At 42.1% G+C, this 16,194-nt stretch overlaps 1 protein-coding gene across 3 annotated transcripts in view; it reads left to right on the plus strand.

Annotated features, from left to right (window-relative positions):
• tjp2a (tight junction protein 2a (zona occludens 2)) overlaps positions 1–16,093 on the plus strand; it is a 51,452-nt gene extending 35,359 nt beyond the window's left edge. For all 3 annotated transcript variants that reach the window (XM_030066171.1, XM_030066170.1, XM_030066169.1), the window contains 11 exons: positions 122–309; positions 1,442–1,537; positions 1,785–1,864; positions 3,762–3,972; positions 4,133–4,233; positions 5,428–5,652; positions 8,497–8,601; positions 9,644–9,853; positions 12,700–12,777; positions 12,915–13,000; positions 14,372–16,093. In XM_030066171.1, the coding sequence (XP_029922031.1) occupies positions 122–309; positions 1,442–1,537; positions 1,785–1,864; positions 3,762–3,972; positions 4,133–4,233; positions 5,428–5,652; positions 8,497–8,601; positions 9,644–9,853; positions 12,700–12,777; positions 12,915–13,000; positions 14,372–14,537 (1,546 nt within the window). In that variant the 3' untranslated portion in view covers positions 14,538–16,093. The remainder of the gene's footprint in view (positions 1–121; positions 310–1,441; positions 1,538–1,784; positions 1,865–3,761; positions 3,973–4,132; positions 4,234–5,427; positions 5,653–8,496; positions 8,602–9,643; positions 9,854–12,699; positions 12,778–12,914; positions 13,001–14,371) is intronic.
• The last annotated feature ends 101 nt before the right edge of the window (positions 16,094–16,194 follow it).

The following is a 16,194-nucleotide window of genomic DNA, read 5'->3' on the forward strand; positions in this document are numbered from 1 at the left end:
TATGCATATTTGAATCATGTAGGTCATATATTTTTTAACTTAAAAAAAAAAAAAAAACACTTTCACAATAAATTGGATTGGGAATAAGTGAGGATTATATCCATGTTGCTTTGCTCCACAGAGCCGAGCAAATGGCGAATGTCCAGAACGCCCAGCGAGCCGCATCAGGCAACGACAGAGGAGACTTCTGGAGGCTGAGAGGTCAAAGGGCGGCGAAGAAGAAAGATCTCCGCAAGAGCCGGGAGGACCTGAGCGCCACGCCGGTCACCACGCGATTCCCTGCGTACGAGCGCGTCGTCCTACGTGAAGGTAAACCCGGCGCTCTCCGCTGCCGTGCTGCCATGTGGACTTAAGAATTTAATAGTGTGATATTGGCCTGTCAAACAAATGCAAAATTTGATGTTCCTCTCCCCCCAGCCCTGCTACAACCTAACAACCAGGCATCAAGCCAAGAATTCTCTATTTTTTTTAATTCAAAAAAGTCTCCTAAATGAAATGTTTTATGTACACAAGTTGCACATTAATCAAAGTTACCTACGCATGTTGTTTTTGTAACTTTTTGCTTCAGTTCAAGCTGCAGAGGCAGGGATTTAACAATTTTCAATTAAACATACAGTACACAGATAAGTCAGAAACACAAATCAATATTAAATCAGATAAGCATGTAAGTGCAACGATTGCGATAAGATAATTAATCCTTTTACTAGATGTTTAAGAATTGCTCCTACTGACAGAAAAATTGAGCATAAGATGTATATTGTATAGTTGTTCTGCTTTGATCTGGTGACTTTGGTGAAAATATCGAAAAATGCCACAAATATTAGATTATGTATATGGATATTGCCTGAGCCTACAGCCATGATTATTAGTCCAAAGGACATCTAGTACAAAAAGTACTGTGGTCTTCTACAGCAGTGGTTCTCAACCTGGGTCCCAGGACCTGCAGGGGTCCTTGATGGGGTTCCTGAGGGACCCCAGGAAAATTGGGAAAATTTTAATTTCACTATTTTTTTTCATTGTCTCGAATTTAGCCCAATGAGAGAATGTGTAAGAATGACTGCTCTGTAGGTTTCACACTCTTCACTGCTAATCTGCCAATCTGCAGTGTAGACAGTTATGGAATAACTAAATCTCATCAGATGGAGATCTTTGAGATTACATCTTATCAAATACATTTCCACAGGCTGATTTGCATCAGTTTGGAGGTCCTTGACAGCAAAAAAGTTTAGAGTCACTGTTCAGCAGCATAGCTTAATGAGTAGAGGAAGGATTTAGTACCAATAACAGGCTCAGGGCTTCAGTTTCCATCCTGTGAGGTGCTTTGGATATTCACCAGATAATAAATAATAAATAATGCAGTTTCACAAGAGGTGTATTGCTGCTGTGTTTTCCTAAACGTCTGTGATTGAATGTGTGTGTCCGGTTGGCTGGTGTGTTTCAGCTGGTTTCAAAAGACCCGTGGTGATATTCGGGCCCATTTCTGATGCCGTCAATGAGAAACTGGCCAACGATCTGCCGAACGAGTTTGTCATCGCCAGTAAGTACTGTCATCGCTGCCAGATCAGAAAAGTGAAAAGCTGTTTGAACTCAGATTTTACTCGGCAACATTTTCTAATGCACAGTATGTAGCGATGTGTATTTGTGGACTGACATGACAGAGACTTGCACCACAAATCACAATCCACTGTGTTATTCTTAGAGTTGCGATTATGTTTCTGTAAAGGCATCTATATTATCTTGTCGTGGATAGTTTTTTCTAATCATAACTTTATCTAATCTTTCAGAAACGGAGCCCAAAGATGCCGGCACTGAGAAATCGTCTGGAGTGGTGAGACTGAACACCATCCGGCAAATCATTGAACAGGTAGGAAACAGGTTCATGACTTTCAACATTCGCTGCCTCCCTACATCCTCATATTTTCTGCGCATTAAAGGTGAATTTCCTTAGAAATAGATATAAAAATGCCGTGGAAAATGTAAAATTTTGCTCATCTTACTTTAACTCTTGTCATGTTACATAACTGTATCCCACTCTATTCTCATTGCTGCATTGCTCCATTACCAAAACATTTTTTTTTTTTTTGCTGTTACTCACCTTTGCTTGTCCTCTCTCACTGTAACCTCGTTAGTTATTTTCATCACACACACACACACCGCGATGACTCAAGTGATTTGCTCCTCTCCGCCCTCTGGCACTTCACCATCGGCCTCGTTCCCAGAATATCCCACCATGCTCTCTTCCTCTTATTACCTCTGACTCGTGCCCACAAACTGACTTTGCAGCGCTTCTGCTTTAATAAAAACCTTCCCACATTTCCATGGCTCACCTTCTCTCACACTGACTCCTCTGACCGAGTCGTCTTTCATCCCCCTTTGTCATCTTGTCAGGCTGACACTAATAATATTTTTTACATCAGTTATTTTGTGCAGTGACTTAAGCTCCAAGCCTCGACTTGGACAAAATCAAAAATCACAAAGTAATGGACTGGATTGTTATTCGGTATCAGCTTTGAAAAGTGAAGTTCATACATCTTTACGATTTGTTACTGTCATGATACTTGGGTGCTGATTTCATAAGTATTGCTGTTCTTAAGTAATCTGATTCTATTGCGATTGCCATTCAATATTACAATTCTTTGCAATTTTTTAAAATTATCCTCTTGTTTGTGGATGTAAAGTTTCTCTTGAAGGTCACAATAAGTCATTTCATACCGTGAACTCACAACAGTGCTGCTATGGGGGCTAACATCATCACACATGAATCAAATGTGGCTCATTGAATCCACGAGAGTCTCAGCTTTCCAGTCAAAGCCAATTGATGCAACTCCAAGACTGTTTAGGCCCCAGTCTGCACAAACACACCATTTTACAACAGGCCACAAGAACACATGTGGACTGCAGGGTTTGTGGCCCAAACTGCATGGGATTAGCATGAGGTGGGCATGTCTGCAAAGGGGAGAGTCGTGGGTGCCCAGAGAACCCATTTTCATCAAGGGACCCCCTTCAAAATGCCAGTTTTTTCCCTCGCCAAAATTTAGCCTAACGTTGGAGCGATATTTAGTCCCCTCGCCGACAACGTAGCACAGGATACCGAAGCGATTTTTGTTCCCACCGCTAGCAGGCTAGCTTTCAGGATAACGCCTTAATCCCACTTCGTGATACAGGCCTTAAACCCCGTCCACATGAAAAACAAAACTGACTCCATTAGTTCACATATTGTCCACAATACGGACAAAAGAGCACCCGGTCGCTGTCCATATTGGGTGGCCATGAAATATGATGAAATCCACTGCCACTGACGACAAAAACCAAAATTGACCGGGCACTTTTTCACTTCCGTGTCAAGTCCGTGTCAATCAGGGCTTTGGTACATTCCCTTTCCGGTTTGTGTAATTTGTAAATTTGTTTCAGCACTTGTAAAAGTGTTTTGCGTCTTTTAAACTTGTTTTCCGAAACGTAAATTTGTTTCAGGACTGGTAAAAGTGTTTTGGTAATGTAGTTTTGTTTTGTGATATGTAAACATATTTTCCAAAATGTAAATTTGTCTCAAACTTTGTAAAAGTGTTTCACATTTTGTAATGTTGGTTTGCACTTCTCGGCCACCGTACACCGCTAATAAATGTGGTGTAAAAGCTCTGTGATATTGAAAACGGTACCAGCTACAGAGAAACTCTTGTGTAGAGCCGTTTCTCAAATCTGCTACTAAGGTCCGTACCATGCACCCTTTCACCGTGACTTCTCACCCTGCGATGTTTCCTCAGGACCTCCACGCTCTGCTGGATGTGACTCCCAAGGCGGTCGACACCCTGAACTACACCCAGTGGTATCCCATCGTGATCTTCCTGAACCCCGACAGCAAGCAAGGCATCAAGGCCATGAGGAACCGGCTCGTGCCCGGCTCCAACCGCAGCTCCCGTAAACTGTACGAGCAGGCGGTCAAGCTGAGGAAGACGTGCTCGCACCTTTTCACCGGTAGGTCAGGCACTGAGGAGCTGCTCACGTTTTGCTTTTGTCTTTTTGGGATATGAATGATTATAAATGATGGATAATAAGATTAATACCAGCTAAGTGACACGCTGTTGAAGGTTCATGACCTCACTTGTCTCACGTTGTTTCGCTTGTGCACGTTTAGCGACCATCGACCTGAACTCGGCCAATGACGCGTGGTACGGCAGCGTGAAAGATTCGATTCGGGAACAGCAGGAGAGAGCCGTCTGGGTGTGCGAGGGCAAGGTGAGCTTTGGTGACAAACTCGTGGACAAGTAAAGCTGCTGTCAGACTGTGTTTTAAAAGAAATGTTTTTTTTTTATGCTTTATGAACTCAAGATTTTTTTTTAGATGGGTTTAATTGGCCTCAAGGATTTTCTGAAATAAATCAAGAGGGAAGAACAAAGAGATGAAGAACAATCATAAAAAGCCTTGGCTCTGCCTCAGACTAGTCATTAGCATCAAAAGCAAGGACAGAAGTAAGACTCAAACAGTTAAAAGACTTATTTTAATTCCCTTTTGTTTGTTTGTTTGTTTGTTTTAGATGCCCTATTCTTTGGGCTTAGAGCAGAACTTGAGATGAAGTCTCCTAACTAAGTCAGCTGTCCAGAACGTGTCTTGAAAAACTGAAGTCTTACTCACAGAGAAGAATGTTTACAAATACTTCTGATCAGGGATAATCCATTGACAGCTGGAGCTCTTTGCAACTGAAAATTAGTAAAAAAGTAAAACAAAACGTACCGATCAATGAAAACTCTCAGGTGATTGAGGCCTAAATTGGTATCTGAGTGCGAGGAAGAGGGAAGGAAGGAGCATAAGAGAAAGGTTAGATCAGGAGAGAGGGAGCAAGAAGAGGAGGGAAAAAGAAAGACCTGTCACAAGGTGAGCAGTACCTCAGCATCGCGATTCACCTAATGATTACTTCCATTGATGGTTAGTTAATGGGAAGTTAGCAAAGCAAAAAAAAAAAAAAAAAAGATGCCTTCAAGTTGTTTCCTGTCTGACCAGCAGCCAAAACGACTCAAAGTATTAATTTCATGATGATGTGAACAGAGAAAAGTAAGAAAATCTTGACATCTTGTGATCCTAGTCAGGCTGTAATCAGCAAATGTTTGGTATTTTTTAATGACTTGGTTGGTTGGTTTTAATGACTATTTTTTACTAACTAAAACAAGTTATTGATTATCATAATAGAGCTAATTGATTGACAAATCGTTTCAGCACAAGGTCTTACCCAAACAAAACAAAAAAGGAATTAAGGAGACAAGCAAAACTAGGAACAGGGAAACTGAGTCTTATTTTTTTCATCTGTTGGAGTAATAATAAGAAGTGTGACAGGGCAACAAGGAATAAGTGAGTTGTTACACACACAGTGTTTGGTTTGACACACACACACATTAACTCTTCGTCTTCCTCTCTGCATCTCCCTCTCCCTCCCAGCTGGACGGCTCGGAGGAGGACCTGGATCTCCATGACGACCGCATGTCCTACCTGTCGGCCATGAGCGCCGACTACCTGAGCATGGACAGCCGGCTGACCAGCGACTACGAGGACACGGCGGACGAGGGCGGGGCTTACACCGACAACGAGCTGGACGAGCCGCTGGACGAGCCCCAGCCGGTCTCCGCCATCAGTCGGTCGTCGGAGCCCGTGCTGCCGGAGGAGGTAGGCGCTGCCGCCACCGTAGACAGGAAACACAGTAACACCAGCAGTCTTGTATAAAGTATTTGAAAGCGATACTTGAGTAAAAGTACAAGTATCTCACCAGAAAATGACTTTGGTAGAAGTTAAAGTCACCTTTTAGAATATTACTTGAGTAAAAGTCTTAAAGTACCTGACATTTATTGTACTTAAGTATCAAAAGTAATTTTCTGATATTTTCTGTACTTAAGTATTAGAAGTAAAAGTAAAAGTATTTAAACAAAGTGAGCGGTTAGAATTTTGATAATGAATTTATTGTGGCTTCCTTACAGTAAAAGCAACCCGGGTACAGGAGAAAAAAGCTTCAACTTTTTAACATTACTGTTAAACTTCTGTCACCATCAACAGCTTTCTCTGTCTTTCAGCCTCCCTGTTTGGACAAACTGAACTTGGCACCTGGCAACAACTGTCATGAGAGCCAGTTATTATTTGAAATTATAAAACGGCTGCTTCCCATCCTTAAATGTGATTGGCTGAGCCGCGTTCCATGCCGTTGTAAAATCAGGGTAACCCGCTGGCAGACCGCAGCACGAAATATCCCTGCACCAGTGTAAACGGACATAGCGTTGCCTAGCAACCAACTACTCTGCGCTCCACTTCCTCGTTAGGTCACATTTGTTTCAAGACTTTTGTCAACAAAATGTCAGACTTTGTAGTGAATTTTGATTTGCTGGGTGGCCTGAGCCTGGATGAGTGGTTGGAGGAGCTGCTTGGTGTCTGTTAAAAGACGCTGAATTCACCACCAGCAACAATGTTTTCACCGGTGTGGTAAAGAAACTCTGCCGAGAACGACGTGACAAATCTTCCCACCACCAAGCCATAACCGAGGCAGACTGCCAGAAGATGAAGCACTTTCAGGCACGAAGCTCAGACACACCTTGGGGGCTTGTCTGTAAAGTCTGGTTTGATGTGCAGCTTCATATGGGACGCAGGGCGAACGAGGGCAACCGCGAATTAAAGACCGACTCCTTCAGCACTCACCACGACGAAAATGGCCTAAAATATGTCACCCTGTCTTTGAACGAATGCACAAAAAATCACAAAGATGCTGCCGAAAAAACATAGAAAGCCTGCGGCGATTCATATATGGGCAGCCGGTTACCCACTGTGTCCGGTGGCGGAGCTTCTTCTTCGCACTTGGCGGCCACGGTTGAAACGATGACAAACAGGAATTACGTCACCAACTCAACTTTTATTTTGAAGTAACGAGTAACGAAGGTGGTTAAGAGAAATGTATCGGAGTAAAAGTACACATTTTATTTCGGAAATGTAGTGGAGTAAAAGTAAAAGTTGTCAGAAATATAAATAACGAAGTAAAGTACAGATATGTGAAAATTCTACTTAAGTACAGTAACGAAGTATTTGTACTTCGTTACATTACAACACTGAACACCAGTGTGTGAGCGGCTGATGATGGCGATGATGGTTTTTACTCAGATACTCGGCTGCTTCTGCCTTTTCAGTACCAACAAACACTCGGTCGTTCCTGTAACATCTGAGCTGCAAACCACACTGGACATCTCAGTCGCTCTTAAAGGGATAGTTCGGCTTTATCGACACAAGTTGGCATCAATTACTGGTCACCACAACTATTGATGCATGGAAAAGGCGGTCGCTGTGGTCAAATGAATGTCAGTCGATAATTTCAGCTCATGGCTAATATTTTAAGCCACGCTGTTTTAGAACCAGCGTGATCAACCACAGACAAAACTCTTTTTAATTCAGTCCAGTGCTGGATCACTCCATAACAAAGAGACTTCAGTAAAGTCCAATATGAGCCACACTCAGGGAAAATATGTTCATCTGTTATGTGTTTTTCAACGTGATACACATGATATGCAGACGTCTCAGCATCATGTATTTACATCATATGCTGAAGTCAGAAATGGCCTTTAACTAAGCTCCCATGTTTATTTGACCAAGATGTAAGTACTTTGGTTAATGATGTGGTTTTATGTACAGAGCAGTGGACTGTGTTGACGGAGATGTGAGCTCACATGTCGGTGTAAGAGCGACATGTGAGGGACAGAAAGTGGCACTGAGTCCAAACAGCTGACATGCAGCGACCGAAGAGCGCTGAAGACGAAACATCTGGCTGCGTATCATGTGCATCGCGTTGAAAAATAAATCAGAGACGAACATATTTTTTTCCTGAGTGCGGCTCTCTAAAAAATATTAAACCCGTCTGCAGCGAAATGCAGCAACAGTAATGAATTACAGTGCTCATCTCTCCAAGACTGAAATCTGAAATCCGAGACTGTATTGAGTTATTTGTGGCCAAAATGACATAAATGGTACATAATTAGAATGGTCTGTTGCCAGTTTATCAAAATAGCAAATTATCGACTACTTGGCCTATAAGGGGACTTAGTTTGAAACAATTTATTCGCGATGGGTCGGCCTTGTGAAACAGAATCTGTCCTGATGATCGGCTCAGTAACGGAAGTGATGTGAAAGATAGGGGGCGGTTGTCGAACGCAAATCAGGATCCCTGCAGGATTCTGCGTTTATATTTTATTGTGCGTGGTTTAAACATTTGTAGTGAGCGTTTAGCTTTTCGTAGCCTAAAATGTTCGCCGTTAGCTGATCCTGTTGACTGCCATCCATCAATTAGCCACAAGTCCAACCATGGGAAATACTGTCCCTGCATCACCAGTGGCCAGCAGGTCCATTAATCTAAAATCATCCCTTTAACATCTTTCATTCACTTATTATTAACCCGTTGTTGTTGTAAAGTATTTTCAGGTGTTTGCTGTAAGTTTGTGATCATCTCTGTGTGTTTTGTCACCGTCCCTCTCCTGTGTGTAGAAGCCTTACCCCGAGCCCCGGGCCCGCATGAGGAGGTCAGGGAGCAGGGAGGTGCTCAACAGAGAACCCAGCCCGCCCCCTTCTTTTGTCCCCGAACCCCCGAAGGTGAGATCATGTCCCTCCTCCCCAAAGACGGCTCACCTGACGAGCCACGCTGTCACTTCTTCCCCGCTGTCGTTAAATACACAAGAAGAAAAGATTTGCTGTGCAGGGCTAGAAGGAATGAAGTATTTGTCCGTATGTTGTTTCTATAAAGGAGAATAAAACAAGCACATGCAAAAAGGCATCAGTCAGGTGCAGGACAGGACATTAAAAACTGGAGAAAAAAGTAGAATCCGCACACTTGATATGAGCTCTGATTTGAAATATTTGATTTAAAAAAAAAAAAAAAAAAAAGGCATTTCGCTGAGGCAGGCAGGTTTTTACACCTTCATTAGGTGCATAAAAAAAGAAGAAAAAAATCTTGTTTTTATTTAAGAGATTTTTTTTCTTATTCACTGAGAAACCGACTCGAGATGCACGGTTTACACTGGACCACATTAATGTGTTGTTGTTTTTTGTGTGTGTGTGTGTGTGTCTTCAGATGAAAAAGAAAGAACAAAAGAATATCTGATGTTAATGTGACAAAAAAAAAAGCCTGATAAGTTTTGAGTTACACCATGGCTGCAGGTTCCTTCCCTCGTCTGCTGTGTTTTGCTGTGTAGGTGGTTGATCATTTTCTTGGCTGCATTTTGAAACCCTTAACTATTTCTCAGCGAGAATCTAAAAATAACTAAAACATTTTGGCCAAACAAGCTCAGTTTGAGAACAGTACAATAATCATGACGAGGCGCCGCAGACTGGCAAACTCAAAATCCTGTGGAAAGGAAAAAAGAGGCACTTTTATCAAAACCGGAAAATGTCCTTGCACGGATATCTAAAAAGCCCCTGTGATACTTGTTGTACTCCAGCAGCAGATGTAAAAACATTCACACAGACTGAGTGAGGGGAAACTAAATGAGCAACGCCCTTCCCTCCATCTCAAACGGCAGCCTGTTGACGTGCCCTTGAGCGTGGATGTGACAGATGCTAACCAAAACCCTCCCCTCGCCGAGTAAAAGGTTATTAAAAGGATCCTAATATACCAAATTACCCTCTCGTCTGACAGGTGCGGGCTCAGACCCGTAATGATTCATCGCGAGGTTATGACTCACACTCCAGCAGCACCATCAGCAGCGACGCAGCCGGGGGCAACAAGCCGCTCCCGCCTCCCGTGGCCCTGAAGCCCAGCCTCCCCGGCCGCCTCAGCCAGTCGTCAGAGGAGCAGGGCCAGGCGGGGCCAGAGGAGGACCCTGCCAGCCGCTCCTTCCTGGGCAAGGTTATTACCCAAACACCTTTTTCATTAATATTATTATCCTCTCTTGCGTTTCTAGAGTGGCGCAATGAGCTTTTACGTTCCACAGATCCCTCTAACAGCCTTGTTCTGCATCAAACTTGTTTTTAAAAATATATCGTATTTGTCCAGCAGTTAAAACTCCCTTTTCTCTTTGAGGTTTTTTTTTTTTTATATATATATATATATATACAGTGGTCCCTCGTTTATCGCGGGAGTTACGCTCTAAAAATAACCTGCAATAGGCGAAATCCGCGAAGTAGTCATCTTTATTTTTTTTATCAGAATCAGAATCAGAATACTTTATTGATCCCCAGGGGGAAATTACTTTATGTTACAATAACAACTCCCACTCAAAGTGTAAAGTAAAAAGAGCAATTAGTCAAGAAAAATAAAGAAAGGAATATAAATATAAATATATATAGAATAAAAAGAAAGAAAAAATATATGTACAAGTGCAAACATGGACAGGAGTTATTGCACTATAGCAGCCAACCCCAATTAGCGGCCCGCGGGCCAGATCCGGTCCGCGAGAGCCCTATGTCTGGCCCGCAGTGATCCAGTGACACTGTTTCATCATCTGTCATTAAGTGAAATAATGTGGGTAATTGATGCTCCACTAATTTTTTGACCTCATCCCACACCATACACTTGACCCTTGTGCGCCCGCTTGGCCACGACTGCGCGCGCTCCATGATTTTTTGACCTCATCCCACACCATACACTTGACATGTATGTGCCCGCTTGGCCATGATGCGTTCCGTAGCCACATGCTTAACACCAGGGGTCAGTCTCCCGCCAGCCGGCCGCCCGCCACCGAAACTAATGAGCCCGAGTAGGTAGGCAAGATTCAGCAAACTAAACGCAACATGGCCTTCGCGAAGAAGCGAAAGGTGGACCAGGAGAATCGCCAGTTCAAGTCAGACTGGACAGAACATTTTTGTTTTATTTTACCGGACCGGGCCAACGCCAAGCCGACATGCTTAATATGCATGAAGACTGTAGCTGTCAGCAAGGCAGAGAACCTCAGGAGGCACTTCAACGCTGTGCATGCTGCCAGCTTCAATGCCAGCTACCCTTCCAAATCAGATCAACGTAAGCACAAAATAGCAAGCATGCTAACGTCATACCAGCAGTCCGTTTCTACCATGACAAAATCAACATCGGCACAAGAAAACGCAACAGTCGCATCACTGCAACACCAGAGCTTTTGCAGTGCTCCTACTCACCATGTTCCCCTCCACATACATATGTGAGTCCTCATTTTCTTCAATGAACGCTAACAAGAGCCAGGACAGAAACAGACTCTCCAATACACATCTAGGAGTGTGTGTGTGTGTGTGTGTGTGTGTGTGTGTGTGTGTGTGTGTGAGTGTGTGAGTGTGTGAGTGTGTGAGTGTGTGAGTGTGTGAGTGTGTGAGTGTGTGAGTGTGTGAGTGAGTGAGTGAGTGAGTGAGTGAGACAGAGAGAGAGAGAGAGAGAGAGAGAGAGAGAGTGAGTATGTGCGAGTGTGAATGGGTTTGCTGGTTCTGATGTCCTCCACCCTGACTGTTGGCACACAGTATCACTTGTTCCCTTGAGGTGGACATGGTTGTAGAAATGCTGCTGACAGCTGTCTCTGTGTAAAGCTGTTTGGAGATTTTGCAGATGAGTTCACTGCTTAACAGTCAGTATTAGTGATGTTGGTATACAAAAATATTTCAGGCCTATGTTGAAAAGGTGACAGTTATCTTTGCATCAGAATAACCTTTTTCTGTTTTGCACTATGTGCTGATGAGCTGTTGATGAGCAGTTGTTGCCCACTGGTTCCTAGGTTGAACAGAGTATTGTCCAGAGGTATTTAAGCAATTAAATTGTTGATGTCAGACTTAATTTGCTTTAAGACTGTGTTTTTTTTTTTTTTGTTTGTTTTTTTATCTTGTGTGACCCACAGCACAAGCTATGATTAATGAGAGTGCTACTGCTACTATACAAGTAATATCACTGATAATAATACTAGAAGCAACATTATCTGCACATAACAAACAATGGTTGCTGGTCCAATGGAGAAAAAAAAGAAACGGAAAATTTGGCCCTTGACTTGGCATCCTTGACATAATTTGGCCCCCAAGGAAAACTAATTGGGGAACCCTGCACTATAGGTTATTGCACATAAGTATGATATTGAATATGGATTATTGCACAGAGGGAATTTGCACAAGAGTTATTATATATTATATATTATAGATGTTTTAAGGCTGTAAAACCCCTCACTACACACTTTATACACTTTTCTCAGACAGACATTAACATTTTCTCACTTTTCTCTCTTGTTTAAACACTCTCAAAGTTCAAACCTTCATAGAAAAATAAGTCCAGTAAAAAAAAAAGCGTGCAAAATTGCACTAAAAAAAAATCCGCGAAACTGCGAGACCGCGAAAGGTGAACCGTGTTATAGCGAGGGACAACTGTATATAAATACATACAATATATATAAATACATTTAAGAAGAGCTTTTACTCAACTTTTTTCTTCTGCTGTCGGTAAACAAAGCGTTTTATTGAATTTGTGTTTTTTCCCACTCTCTTGCCTCTGTCTCTGAAACAGAAACTGGGTGAACAGGTAACTGAATGTGTACATTTCGGTGTCTAAAGCACACTGTGTCCCTGGTTTACACACATTTGTACTTGCTCACCCATTGTCATGGTGTTACGCTTTCTTCTTTTCAGTTTATTATCATTATCATCTGTTTGTTCACTTTGTTCCGTCATATGACCCATGCCGTATGAATGCATGTATTATCAGTCATCAAAGACGGGTTGATGATTAACACGAATGTATTCTTCCTTAAGGTGAAGGCGTTTGAGCAGATGGACCATCTGGCCAGAGCCCAGAGGATGCTGGAGCTGCAACAAGCAGAGAATGCTCGAGTCAGTGCTTTCACTATTATCATTACTGTTACTGATGCTGCTACCTCTACCACAGTGTTAATCTTATCATTATCATTGGGCTCGTTGTGCAGTGTGCATGTTTGTAAAGGCTGTGTGCTCTGGTTCTCTCTACACAGCTGGAAATAGCTCAGAAGCACCCGGACATCTACGCCGTCCCGGTGAAACTGCCAAAGCCCAACCTCAACCGTCCACAGCCAATAGGGTAAGAGCGTTAAGCTTTTTCCCCGGCATTAACGAATCAGCCATATTTAGTCGGTTTTTGGTGAGTAAATAAATTGGGGTCACCAGCCAGGTGGCCGGTAAATAAATTGGAATTACAGTGCAGGGCCAGGTTTGCATCACTGTGTGTTTTTATGTGCACCAGCTGAGACTCATGTGACTCTCACTGTGTGACACACCTGTCAGCCAATCAGATCACAGCTGCCTGCTGCTATTGCTGCTGTTCACTGCAGGAGGAGCCCCGAGGTCCTTGATAAAATATGAGGCTCACAAGCACAGGATGGAAAAAATAATGCATGATGCAGCGGTGTGGCCACCAACAAATACTTTTGGCTGGTAAATTTTCTCAGTTTATCGGGCATTTGCAGATGAGACAAAAGTTAATTTGGGAACCCGCTGAGCCCCAAGTTGAGTTGAACTAATCCACAGACCCCCATCTGAGCTGATCTTGCTCCAGGGATCCTTTGTTTAGTTTAGTTTAGTTTAGTTTGTTTATTTCAGACATGTGAAAAAACAAGATTATTATGCATTAATGAAAAGACAAAAAAAAAAAAAAAAAAAACAGAAATAGAAAAAAAAAAGACATAGATCCCACTTATCTGATCCCACCCTCTCTTAATAATCCATCCAAAAAAACACTATATTATATCCCCACCTGTTGATATCACAGAACAATAAACGCATACACACAATAAACACATGTACATATATGCATCTCACACACAGACATATAACACACATACCTTGAATACAACACAAAGATACCTGAATGATAAACTAAAAAAAAAAACATCAAACAAGCAGACAAACAAAAACAAACAAAAAAGAAATGAAAAATAAATAAATACTAAACACCCACTGATATTCAAACACCCTCCTCAATTCTGTACCTTGTGAAGATCATTTCTTTAAATCTTTTTTTTAAACTGATACATGCTTGGACATTCCCTGAGCGTCGCCTCCAGACTGTTCCATAGCTTAACCCCACAGATTGATATACAAAGCAAAAGCTGAAGCAAAGTGTTAAACTGTAAAGATGTCATGCTTGAACACGGACAAACAGATTCAAAGTGATGAAATGAAAACACATTTACGTAATCACTCTAATCACATTTTGTGTCATATTTTATAGTTAATTATGGTGTTATTAAACTATTCCTCATTTTGTTGAGAACCCGTTGAAGCTGCTGAAAACCGCCAACGTACCAAAAACTCGTCGCCTCTCCTCGCCGTTTGCACAAGAAAAAGGAAAAAAAACAAAAAAAACAAAGCTGTGCTACTTTTGAAAATTAATGCAAAATACCACACATCTGCTCAGTATACTCTCATCGTGTGTGTGTGTGTGTGTGTTCAGTTCAAGCTCCAACCCGGAGCCCCAGACTCCCTCCAGACCTCCGTACGCAGAGACGAGGGGCCACTGTCGCGATGAAGACGATGAGGAGGAGTACCGCAGGCAGCTGGCCGACCAGACCAAGCGAGGCTACTACAACCCACAGAAATACAACGACACCGAGCTGTAGGACGAGCCGGAGCGCCGCAAACCGGGACCAACAAGCACACGCTGGTTGTTGCCTTGGTAACAGCTCATCTCAGTACGACCAAGTTAAGTCTTGAAGTCGATTTTAACCCCTCGAGACATTTTAATTGTTTGTAGGTAGTTATCATTCTTTAAAAAGATGTCATTTTTTTTTAATGCTGGATCTGTGTGCCAAGTCGGGGACGGGACGTGTGTGTGTAACTTATCGCGTGCTGTGCTAAGCATGACTTTGCGTATGGAAAGTAGCTCAGGTGTGTGTTGACGCGCACAAATCAGCTGAAAACGACACATCCTTTTAAAGAGTTTACCGTCACTCCTGCACTCCCCGCACGGAGCAAAACGCTTTGGTTTCTCTCCAGTACCTTCCCTTTTCATAGGCCTGATATTTCAGTGTATATATTCTTTATACTGGTGTGTTTTAAGAGGTTTTTGTTACATTAGGGCACCGTTTTTCCATCACATTAACACGACATAATAGATACAAGCTTTTGCTACCTTTCCTCTGGCATACCTGGAGAAAACCTTTGTGCAAAGTGTGATGGAAAAACAGGTTAGAGTTGTGAAACAGGAAAAAAAAAACAAAACGATAGACCGTTTTTATAACTGCAGCTATTAGGTTTTAGTGTTTGGTGGCGATTCCCTTCTTTTGTAATCATGTCATATGATCTCTGATTTGTTGTATGCCTCTACATTCCTAACTGGATGTGTGTGTGTGTGTGTACATATATGTGTGTGTGTGCGCGAGCCCTGGGAAGCAGCATATTTTCAAGTGCCTTGTAGCTCTGATTTCACTTCACAGAAAAGATCAGCAGGCGGCACTTGGCTCTCAAAGAGGTGATGGGTAAAACAAAGCCGGATTACACTGTGTACAAAACATTAGGAACACATGCTTTTTATTTTAATTTCAATTTATTGTGTCTTTATCAGTCCCCATTCAGACTAGTAAACTTCTTAAATTGTATCCTGACTTCTCTCAATATACAATTTTAAAAAATGATTGATGTGCAGGCTGCCTGTGCTGTGGTTATTTAATTTAAGTCGCCTGAAGTGAGCTGACCTGGTAAATTTGTATGAAAACCTGTTGTTGTATTGACTTTGCTGATAAAAGTGACCATGAACAGGATCTATAAATGAGGAGAAAAGACAGACTAAAGTATTTCTCAGGCAGCTGAAACACAGGTCGAGTGAAAAGAGGCTAAAAGTCAACATTAAGATGTTCCAAATGTTTTGTACCTCCGTATATTTCTCTTTCTTAGCTGCTTACAGCCAGTAATAATCACATTTATACTGCATATATATTTTTTATGGCATATACAGTCAACTCTCTCAAGTCTTTTTGTACAAGGGGATATTGGGAAATGTGATGACAATCATGTCACTCGTTTTGCTCTAATTGTCTCTTAGTAAATGATTTTCTTTTTTTGTTTGTTTGTTTCTTTGTTCGTTTGTGATCTCCCTGACAGTGAAAACCAAGTCTTGTGACTCCTGGGAGAGTGATCTGAAATTCAAATAAATAATGTTTAAAAATTGGTTTTACAATTCATGTGTTTGGATTCATTAAGTCGCTGCTTTCTCGTGTGCGGCTGTGAGAGACTGGCTGCCAGAAGTTTTCATGTTTAACCATTTGAAACATGGATCCA

Source organism: Myripristis murdjan, chromosome 12 (assembly GCF_902150065.1).
Source record: "Myripristis murdjan chromosome 12, fMyrMur1.1, whole genome shotgun sequence".
NCBI classification, from domain to species: domain Eukaryota; kingdom Metazoa; phylum Chordata; class Actinopteri; order Holocentriformes; family Holocentridae; genus Myripristis; species Myripristis murdjan.